The sequence below is a fragment of the Pan troglodytes genome, chromosome 1 (assembly GCF_028858775.2).
Source record: "Pan troglodytes isolate AG18354 chromosome 1, NHGRI_mPanTro3-v2.0_pri, whole genome shotgun sequence".
Lineage (NCBI taxonomy): Eukaryota > Metazoa > Chordata > Mammalia > Primates > Hominidae > Pan > Pan troglodytes.
Window position 1 is genome coordinate 107881005 of NC_072398.2, and position 11533 is coordinate 107892537.

General features: G+C 43.5%; 1 protein-coding gene across 1 annotated transcript in view; it reads right to left on the reverse strand.

Moving 5' to 3' along the window:
• Positions 1–2443: 2443 nt before the first annotated feature.
• ACP6 (acid phosphatase 6, lysophosphatidic) overlaps positions 2444–11533 on the reverse strand; it is a 71462-nt gene continuing 62372 nt past the window's right edge. The window contains exon 10 of the mRNA XM_054669728.2: positions 2444–3074. Coding sequence (XP_054525703.1) covers positions 3048–3074 — 27 coding nt within the window. The 3' untranslated portion in view covers positions 2444–3047. The remainder of the gene's footprint in view (positions 3075–11533) is intronic.

Sequence of the window (11533 nt, forward strand, 5' to 3'; positions counted from 1 at the left end):
GGCCAAATTCCACGCTGCCCTTCCCCCTCCGCGCCTTTCCTGGCCCCCCCACCCCCCCGGTTGCTCCCAGGGCTGCGCGAGGCGGCGGGAAGGTCCGGGAGAGTGCGCGCGTGGGGAGGAGGGGACGGGAAGAGGAGACCCTCCCGTGCCGAACCTCCCGCCCCGCCGGCCCCTCGGGAGGCTCTGGAGTTGGGGACTAGAGCTCTGCCGCTTTAAGCTGGGGAGTGGGCGTCCCCTCCGGCCGGGTGACGGTCCGGGGCGGGCCCTGGCGGGCGTGCCTATGCAAACCAGGAGGTGGTGCCGGCGGTGGGCGGGCCCGTAGCAAAATACCGGGGGCGGGGCGGCGGGAGGTGCGGCGGCCTGGTGGGCGGGGCCCTGCGGGAAGCTGGGGGCGGGAGGAGGCCGCGGCGGGTTGGTACCATCGCGCGCATCTGGGGAGGGGGACGAGCGACTTTCCCTGGAGGGGCACGAGCGACTTTCCCTGGAGGGGCGGGCCCTTGCCGGTCGCGGGGCCGGACGCTGAGGCGGGGCGGGGCGGTCCCGGTTCCCCGCGGGCGGGACGTCGGGCCGGGGGGGAGGGGGCACCCTCCGCTCGCGTCCGAGGCGGGGCCGGCTGTACCTTTCGTGGCGCGGTGCGGCGGGGGAGGGCCGAAGGGAGGGAAGGGGCGGGACCGGGAGGGGGGAGCCGGAAAGGGGGAGGCGCCGGCGGACAATGGAGCCTATGTGTGCTTGCCGGAGTGGGACGGCGCCGCTGCCGCCGCTGCCGCCGCCGGGGGGAGACGCTGCGCCGCCGCTGCCGCTGGCCCCGGCCCCGGCCCCCCGGGGCTGAGAGCCGCCCCGGACCCAAGCCTCTTTCCCTGCTCCGCACCTCCTCTCCCCTCCCCCACTCCTGCCTCCGGGGTAAGTGGCACCTGGGGGAGGGGGAGGGGAAGGACCGGAGCCGGGGGTAGTGGGGGCCAGGTCCGCGTCCGCGTGTTTTGAGCCGGTTTGGGGGCAGGGGTAGCCACAGCCGCGAAGAGCGGGGTGGAGGGGGGCAGAAAAGGGGCGGGGGCCAGGGTTGCGGATTTAGTGAGGCGAGTCTGGAGGAACCTGTGGGGGGAGGTGGGGGTGCTTCACGGGCGGTGGAGAGAGAGGGCATCTCTTCTTTTTTTCAAAGGTTGTGTCCCAAGCAGTGCTTGGAGAGGTTAAACCAGGAGAGTGAGGACAGTCCCAGGGTCCTGGGATGCAGGAGTGTTGGAGGGGCGAGATGGAGAGCTAAATAAGGGAATTGGGATTGAGTTTGATGGGGTCTGTAAGACCCCTGAGATGGATAGAGGTAAAGGGGACTTTGCAGGCCAGTGACTTGTTGAAGGGTAGGGGGAGGTGGAAGCTAGGAAGAATGTATGAGTAGTTAAGGGCCCAAGCAGGTGAGTTGGTGATGTCTAGGTCACTGAGTCATTGTGGGGGTCTTGGGACACACCAGTGATTTCCAAAGTGGAGCCGGAGTCACTGGCCTTTGAAAGTTGCAAAGACTATTAAGATGTCACTGATGAGTGCTGGGTGAGCCTGGTGAAGTGGAGATATCCTAAGTAAAACAACAGCAGGGTTGGTTATTATGTCCAGAGGGAAGGAGAGGGAGGGGCCAGAGGCCTGTAATAGTATTGCTGGGGGCCTTATGGGAAGGCTACCAAGCATGAAGGAGGAGGCCAGAAATCTGTCCTCCAAGAGGTCTGAAGGAGGGGGAAGGAAAAATGGGTTTTTAGTGATAGGAGAGACTTAGAGCCTAGATTGGAGTCCAGCTGGGGACTAATAAAGTTACTAGATAAGTTAGAGAAATGGACATAACTATCTCTTAGTGGAGAGTCTGTAAGATGGGATAGAATTGATGCAAAATTTGACTTTGATTACAGCAAACATAGGTAAATCCCTGGCAGTGATTTCAGTGGGGAAATGATTTTCTATGTAAAGAGTTACATTTTGGTCAATGATGGGTATTGGAGTATTAGTTAGCACTTGATATATTCAGGAATTAAATGTTCGTTTTGGGGCAGAGATTTGGATTTGTGCACTGAGCAAAGTGATGAATTAGAACTAACAGACAGTAAGGATAAATTGTAAAATCATTGAGAGATGGGAGGAGGGGGCAAAAGGATGTTGGAGGTAAGACTCATGTGGGTTTAGAACCTTTGTGGAAATTGTGCAACATGATTGTCCTGTTTTGTGTTTTCTACTGAATACTAGTGATTGGAAAGCTTTAGCAAGGAAGAGATGTTTGCGTGAATAGTGTGAAGGCCCTACATAAAAATTTAAGAAAGACATCCTTATTCACTATTGAAAAACACCCAAACTATTAAAGACACAGATGGGTTTATAAGAGGAGCTGTTAGTTAAATGGCATAAGGATGCTTTGAGCAATGAAGGTTCCATTAGTTGTTTGAGGGCTTGGATAAAAAGAGAAATTGTATTTTATTTTATTTATTTATATTTTTATTTATTTATTTTTTGAGACGGAGTCTCGCTCTGTTGCCCAGGCTGAAGTTCAGTGGTGCAATATCGGCTCACTGCAACCTCCGCCTCCCAGGTTCAAGCTATTCTCCTGCCTCAGCCTCCCAAGTAGCTGGGATTACAGGCACGTGCCACCACGTCCAGCTAATTTATGTACTTTTAGTAGAGATGGGGTTTCACCATGTTGGCCAGGGTGGTCTCGAGCTCCTGACTTCCGGTGATCCACCCACCTCAGCCTCCCAAAGTGCTGAGATTAACAGGTGTTAGCCACTGCGCCCAGCTAGAAGAGAAATTTTTTTTTTTTTTGAGACGGAGTCTCACTCTGTAGCCCAGGCTGGAGTGCAGTGGCACAATCTCGGCTCACTGCAACCTCCGCCTCCCCATCCCAGTTCAAGTAATTCTCCTGCCTTAGCCTCCACAGTAGCTGGGATTACAGGCACGCACCACCATGCCCAGCTAATTTTTGTATTTTTAGTAGATACAGGGTTTCACCATGTTGGCCAGGCTGGTCTGGAACTCCTGACCTCGTGATCCGCCTGCCTCCGCCTCCCAAAGTGTTGGGATTACAGGTGTGAGCCACTGCGCATGGCCTAGAAGAGAAATTTTAATGTAAATTTGAGAAAAGTTGATATGAGGAATGGGAGTATGAGATTTGGAAGTTTTATGACTTAGAGATTTGGAATTGAACCATTAAAACATTTTGTTAATAACCATGTTGAATATAAGATGATAATGGTTTCAAAAGAGATGGTAGATAGACAGGGAGGTCATTGGCTAAAAGATAAAAGAACAATTTCCATAGAGTTCTCATTGTATAAGGCAAGTGTATGTCACTTGCTTCCTCAGAAGTGTCTGCTCCTGTGAATAAAAGAAAATGCTCTCTTGTTTGTGGGGGGAAAAGAATACAGATGTTTCACAAGCATTATAATAAACTAAATATTTGTTCATGGTGACTTGGTACAGTAGTTAGAGCCTTGGATGTAGAATCAGGAAGTTCGTTCTCCCATTGACTTATGTGTGACTTTGAACAAATCCCTTATATTTCTCCAGTTTTCCCATCTACAAAGTAGTAAAACCACCTGCCCTAACCACTCATAATGGCGTTTCTGCCTAACAGGTTAATGCCTAACTGCAAAGTGCTCTGAACATCTCTTAGAATGAGAGATTATGTAGCCCAACTCTTCCAATTTCTGTAAAACTACAGTCTTACTAACAGACCAAATTCAGCTTTGGTAATGTGCTTGATCAAGGAACAAAAAGGAGTATCTTGTACATCTGTCTTGTTCTGTTGTTTGGGTTTTTGTTTTATATTAGTTTTGAAAGGTAATGCCTCTCTCCCTTTAGTGGCAAGACAGTAATAGTGATGACAATTGTAGAAATGTAAGCAAAGGTCCCCATGGAGATGGAAGATAGATGCTGTTGAGTACTAACCTGGGCTACGCCAACCCCAAATGTCTGAGGCCTTGGATATGTTTCCTGGCTTCCTGGCAGCTTAATTTTCTTCAGCTATGAAATAGTGTTGGCAGAATAACTTCTCTGTCTGCCTTGGTGAAGATTACTTGCTCTAGATCAGGGTTTTTTGTTTTGGTTTTTTTAAATTGAGACAGAGTCTTGCTCTGTTGCCCAGGCTGGAGTGCAGTGGCACAATCTCAGCTCACTGCAACCTCCACCTCCTGGGTTCAAGCAATTCCCCTGCCTCAGCCTCCCAAGTAGCTGGGATTACAGGTACACGCTACCATGCCCAGCTAATTTTTGTAAATTTTTTTTTTTAGTGGAGATGGGGTTTTCACCATGTTGGCCAGGCTGGTCTCGAACTCCTGACCTTGTGATCTGCCTGCCTCATCCTCCCAAAGTGTTGGGATTGCAGGCTTGAGCCACCGTGCCCGGCCAGATCAGGGTTCTTAACCTTATAATGTCCCATGTGCTCCTTTGGCAATCTAGTGAAACAGAGGACCCCCTTCTGAGAATGTTTTTTAAATGCACAAAATAAAATACATTGAATTATAAATCAAATGGAAACAGTCATCAAAATATTAATTGTAACAGTATGTTTATAACACATTAAATAATAAAATATAGCTGCAGGTCTAATGAGACTGTAATTTTTGAAGTAGTGTATATGTTATGCCAAGATATCTGCAACAACTATGTGACATGAAAATGTCTTGTGGTTTCTGTTGGTGACAAGGTCACAGAATTGCTAATAATACCAGGGATGGTTACTTCCATTCGCCATTGAAGGCCATGCAAATTTTTACTTAGAGGTTGGTCAAAATGAACATCTGAGCTTTCCCCAGGAGGTTCACAAACATTTTCCCGTCCCCCAGGTCTATCCACAGACCTCTTGGGAGTCCGTGGGATCCCAAGTTAAGAACTCTTACCCTAGACCAACTGATTTTTGAAGGTTATATTATCTCATGGCCACTTGCATTTTAGGCTTTGCAGTATTTTTTAGCATCTCCACCATGCTAAGAACAGGAGCATAGAGAAGACATGAAACAAAAGTCCATTTCACAACCTGTGATGACTGTTTTTGATTGTGGAAAATGTTAAAAACAATGATTAAAATGAGGCTTTTGTATCTGGTGGCTTTTGCTTTTCTAAATTCCCAGTCATCCATTAGCATGGTTAGGCCTCAGTGGGATGGATTTGGGCTGCAGTGACCCTATCTTGGACTTCTTGTATTTTGAGTTTTAGTGGTTTTGCCTTCCTTCTCCCTTTTTGACCTAATTGTTTTCTTACTGTTTCTTCTTCCAAAGATTGCTTTGGCTGCAGAGCACTGGGGAATGGGTGGTTTTCCTTGGAATCAGCATGAATTGGAGTATGAACTTTTCTTTTTCCTTATCCGTATAGGACTGAATGTGGGCCCAGTTGGCGTCATTCTGCTTTGACCTAAACATTCCCATCTGATTGGGTGGCAGAGATCATTTTTGGAAAGTTCTTCCGTGTCCCGATGTAGAAGAAATAGCAAATTGGACATATTGAAAGGTAAAGAACATCCTGATAAGTCAGTTCCTTTTGTGATTCAATCTGAATATGTTGGATTTTTGTTTCTGTTTCTATAGGGCCTCTTGTAAGTTAAAACTACGTTTATTCATTATTCTAAGAATTCTCAAGGCAAAAGTCATCAAACTAAATGCAAGTCAAAAATATAAGAGCAGTTACACCTTTCTGTGAGCAGGGACTTGTACAATAACTCATTTCATAGGGCCAAGGATAAAGGCAGGTGGTGAGAAGTTAAACAGGTATTTATCATATCATCGTTGTGTGTGAATGCAAGGTAAAGGTAGCAATACACAAGCCCCAAGCTCATTATAATACATGGATCAAACAGCATTGATTGAGTTTCTACCAGGTATCAGGTGCTGAGAGGAGGAATGACAGTGCCCTCAGAGAGTTCCGTGTCTACACATACAGTTTTGTGTTATAATAGTTTGTGATTATAATGCCGGGGGCCATGGAGGACATACAGAGGAGAGTTGGTAATCAAGGAGAATTTCACAGAGAAGGGACATCTGTGCTGAAATAATATTTTGGGTAGCCATTATTCCAGATGGTGATAGTTGAAATTCATTTTGAATGCTTGAATTTTGTCAAAAATCTTTAGCTTGATATAAAATTTAATTTGCTTAAAGTTAGCTATTAAAAGGTGACAGAGGTATTTTTACCCCATGAGTACTAAAATGTACATTAATATTTTGCTTGGACCAAGGTTTTCTCTACATGCCCATTGCATAGTTTACTTTCTCCACATGTTGGGGAAAGATTGGTTTTTCCTATTGTGTACTTTTTCTGAGAGGAAGTCTTTTAGTAGTCGGTATGCCAGAAGTTAAGAATGAGCTAGGAATGGAATCCTGAGGCTTTTTAGTTCCACATTCTAAGTTTGATACTATGCCTTTTATGGAGTAGTCATAACATAGAAATGAAATTTGTTAAACATGACATCGTTCTAATAAACTGGACTTCTTAGAGCAGGGAAATGGGAAAGCATCATTGGAAGAGTTGAAATTGGAATCATAGAGGTGATTCTGAGCTTGGTTAGATTAATTTGTGAATTTAACAACTTGATGGCATGCTTCTCTAGGAATCCTTCTAAAGATTCCTAAATAATTTAGCCCTAAGACAGTCTGCAACTTGCTTCTCCCTTGCCACTTCAAAACTATAAATTCTGGGCAAAGAGGGAGGCTCAGTGTCATAATTCTAGTTTACAAGGACTAATGGTGGAAATTGTTCTGCTTGGCCAGTACTTAGTGTTTTATTGACTTAGCCAGCTCAATTCAGTACCGCACTTTGCACACAGTAGGCACTGAATAAAAGGAAGTCATCTGGCCACATTATTCAGCTCTTAAGTTCCCCACAAGTATATGAAAATAAATGTTCTTGCTGGATGTAGAGTTATGGTGGAGAGCAGGGAGAACTGTGAATGATCTTCACTTTGTAAATTCAGAGACATATCTGGAATTTTGTCTCTTCTCACCTTTACAGTCAGCTTTCAAATCTCTATACTAATAAGGAATGGAAAGAAGCAAAATTATGAGGAGTTTCTTTCTACTAAATTCCCAGAATTCTAAAAAGTAGAAAACTTGATTTGCAGTTTATATTTCTCCAGCCTCTGAAAATAAAATGTGCAGTTGGGAAGGAGGAAAAGCCACAAGAGCCTTGAACTGGCTACAGATCAGATATGATCCTTCAAAAATTGGGAGTTGATTCTATTTGTGTGGGGGATGACAGCTTCCTCTTAAACTGATATTCTGGAATAAATAAGAAACCTGTTTTTCTCTTAAGATATTCATTGACAAATTGATGTTGTTGATTTTTTTAAAAATCTGCTTAGGACTTCTTTTTTTTCTCGTCTACACAAGGGTCATCTTTGAGAAGGGGGTTCCTGGACTCCTCACCTCCAGGATGAGCACTGCAGTGTCGTGACCCTTGGGGTTTTGGTGAGTACACTGATGGCTGATAGCACTGGAGCACACGCCTGGCTTAGAAGAATGAGCTTAGGGAAAAGCTTCAGCTTTTATTTAACGATTTTTTTTTCTTTACATCACCCAACCCTCCCGCTGCCTCCCCATCCAGCTCCTGCCCTTGGTCACCACCATTTTACTGTCTGCTTCTACTACCAACTTTTTTAGATTCCACGTATAAATGAGATCATGTGTTATTTGTGTTTCTGTGCCTGGCTCATTTCACTTGACATACTATCTCCAAGTTCATGTACATTGTTGCAGATGACAGGATTTCCTTCTTTTTAAAGAATAGTATTGCATTGTGCATATATACCACCTTTTCTTTATCCATTCCTCTGTTGATGGATACTTAGTTGATCCCCTGTCTTAGTTACTGTAAATAATGCTGCAGTGAACATGGGAGGGCAAATATCACTTCCATATACTGATTTCATTTCCTTTGATTAACAACGAAAATTTTTTAAAGCAAATACTATGTGCTAGGCACTATAGTAATTGCTGTGTATACAGAGACGAGTAAGTCAGTTGTGGTCCCTACCTTCATGGAGCTTATGGTCTAGTGGGAGAGATGAATGTTACACAGATGATCACATAAATTGCATATGTAATTACAAAGCATGAAAAATGTTGAAAAACCCTAGATGCTTTAAAAAGAATGTAATAGAAAATTTTATGTAGATTGATGGCATTAAGGGATTCTTCTCCTCTGAAAAAGAAACACTTAAGCCAAGACTTCATTCATTCAACAAAACTATTCAAACTTGATATGGGAAAGTTGAAGTTTAGGGAGAGAGGTGTCAAGAATTACTTCCAAATTTCTGGCATGAGCAACTGGGTGGATAAAGGAGCCATTTATTAAGATATGGAAAACTGAAGGAAAAAGGTTTCAGGAGGAAGGCTATACACAGAATTGAAGAATTCATGTTTGATCCTGTTAAGTTTGAGACATCCAGGGAGATGTCAAGCAGGTAGATGTGTATACAGATCTGCTGGACTGGACCTGCAAATTTGGGAGTTGTTGGCATGGAGAGAACTTGCAGCATGAGAAGAGAAGATGACTCAGAGTAGAGTCCAGAGGAACTCTAAAGTTGAGAGATCAGGTAAAAAAGGGACCTGCAAAGGAAGCAGATAAAGAAGGCCTGGAGAGGTGGGAGGAAAGCTAGGAAAATGAGGTGTTATGGAAACCAGGAGAAGAGTTAACAAGAATGAAGTGAGCAACTGGCAGAATCTAAGAGATGGAGTAAGATGAGATTAGCAAAGTGGCCAGTGGTGACCTTAACAAAAATAGTGGTCACTATGATCTGGGGGTGGAAGTTGGTTTAAAATGATTAAAGGTCGAATGGCAAGTGAGGAAGTGAACCCTGTGTCTCGTCAACTCTGTGGAGAAATTTGGCTCTAAGGGGTAATAGAATGCTAGACCTGGGTTTTGTTTTGCTTTTTTTTTTTTTTTTTTTTTTTTTAGCACTGAAAGATTCTACAGCCTGTCTGAATGCTGATTGGAAAGATCCAACAGACAGAGGGGATGGCCAGAGGGGAGAATGAGAGCTCTCAGAAGGCTGGAAGGGATAGGCTTAGTCCACCCGTGGCTGGATTGACTTTTGGGAGAAAGTGGGCTATTTTTTGTTTCAGTAATAGAAAAGAAAGAGGAGATAGATATTGATGAAAATTGGTTTGTGTATTTAGCAGTTAAGAACTTTCTGCCTGGCAACATCTCTTCCTATTAAGTACTGGGCAAGTCCAGGTATTGGGAGTGGGAAGGAAGGGAGGAAACGGGGTACCTAGGAGACGTAGAAGGTATTTTGAAATGGCTTCTGGCATGATAAGCCAGCGTGCTTGCTAGAGAGTGTAGTAGTCATAGTAATACTTAACACTGGAGTGCTTACATTATACTGCTGAGCACTTTATATGAACTAGCTCACCTTGCCCACCAAGGCTCTACTTTAACAGGCACTACAGTGATGAAGAGCATAGACTTTGGGGCCGGAGTGGCCAGAGTGCTGGTTAAATGCCCACTCTACCACTTACTAGGGTGTGAGCTTGGGCAAGTTACTTAACATTGCAGAGCCCGTTTTCCCATCTCTAAAATAGAAATAGTGGTGGCACCTGCCTCCTGGGGTTGTTGTGACTGGGTTAACATGTTTGTATAGTACTCAGAACAATGCATGGCACATAGTAAAAATTTTAAGTACTAATTTAAGAAGAGAAGAGAAAAACATTGTATAAGTAGATCTAAGGTGTTAGGAGATGTAGTTATGTTGGGGGAAAAAAAATCTCTCTGGCTATAATGATTCTGTGGAAGATCCTTTCCAGTCCTTAAAGGTGGTTAAACAATTGAACTCTAACCTCCTGAAGAGCCTAATTTTATTCTTTGGAACTATAGAAGATGTTTGGCAGACTTTTTGCTCAGTCGTTTTTATCATCAGAAAGGCTAAAAGTAGGGACAACTTATTTCCTTGGACTAGGGATTGAAAAACCTAGATTTTGATCCCAGTCACTGGGTGAGCCCACATGCTTATTTCAACCTCTGTGCTGTCTCTCCCTCCATAAAGTAATGGGAAGGAAGATGGCTTCAAGGAAAGAGCCAGGGTCTGAGAGCAGTGATTGGAAACCTGGAAGAAGCCATTCACACCCCATGTGCTCCATTCATTCATCTCTAAAATGCCTGTCAATCAAAGTCAGGCAAATTGTGAGAAAATGAAACTGTATGTAGAAGTACTTCGAAAATAAAAGTGTTTTATGTTCACAGCATTATTATTAGAAATAATCTTTGCTACCAGCTCATCATAAATGCTTGGCAGATTAATGAGGTGATTTGATAATTGTAATGTTTTGAGTTTCTTTGGAAGACGTGTGTAACACAAATGCCAGGTGTTTCTGTTATGGGAGAACTTGAATAAGTCACAGAGGATCTAACTACATGCTTAGTACATCATGCTGAGTATTATAGAAAAACAAAAGAACTTTAAAACAAGGTTCTTGGCTTCTAAGAATATAGTTTTCACAGGGTGATAAAATATACACCTAGTATTATTCAGTACGACATGTGATTGAGTGCTAGAATACGTGATGCAGACAGAAAGTACTAGAAGAAGTTGTGGAGGGGGACTATATAGGTGGTAACTGCTTTTCTTTTCCTGAGGTAAATGTTTTCTGATGGCTTTGTCCATGCAGGATTCATTTTCTACTTCTATTTTCCCAGTGATTTCTAATGTTCATTGAGAGGTTACAAAATGGTTTATGATTATATATGTCCAACTTGACAACCACAATCCATTTCTTAGTCTAAACCAAAAAAAAAAAAAAGCTGGAAGCTGATGGGGATAAAAATAGAACCTTAAATATAATCAAGACCAAAATGTTTTTTAACATGCTGTCTCCTGAGGTCAGCATAGAAACATTCATAATGTTTTTATTCTAGTTCTTTTTCCTGACTTTTTTATTTGAAAAGGAAAAAATTTAATTGAGTGTACTCAGAACTTCCATAAATTTCTTTCACTGTCCCAGGTAAAATAGCTGAGACTATTGCAGATTTCTAAATGAAGAAATAGACCTTTAACATGTGACAGTGATCATAGTGCTACAACCTAGGATATAATTGATCCTCCCAATTTTAGCCCAGTCTCCATTCTCTCAAAGTACATGTAAGCTGCAACACCTGAGCTGTTTCTAACTCCCTTTGGTTCTGTAGTCACTAGTCCTGCACCTAATATTCTCCTCCTTCATTCCTATACTTTGTCAGTAAGATACTAGAAGCTGGAAGGGGGTTGATAAGAGGATAGTGGTTACAAGAAAACCATAATGGAATTACCCTGGGAGGGAGCAGAGACTTAAAAGTATGTCTTGGTTTTACCTGAATTTGTCTAGGCTTCCCTGAATAAAGGACTTTCTCATTTGTTCTCTAGCTAGGTTTGGGAATATTTTCTTGACCTTTATGCTTCAAATTAGCCTTGCAAATTGGCTCAAAAAATATCTTAGCCTTCAAAGATGTTCTTTTACTTTCAGAATTATGGATCATTCCCATGCTTACCCATGCCTGCAGTCCCTGTCATTAAGCAGTGAGAACACTAGACACATACTTGGCA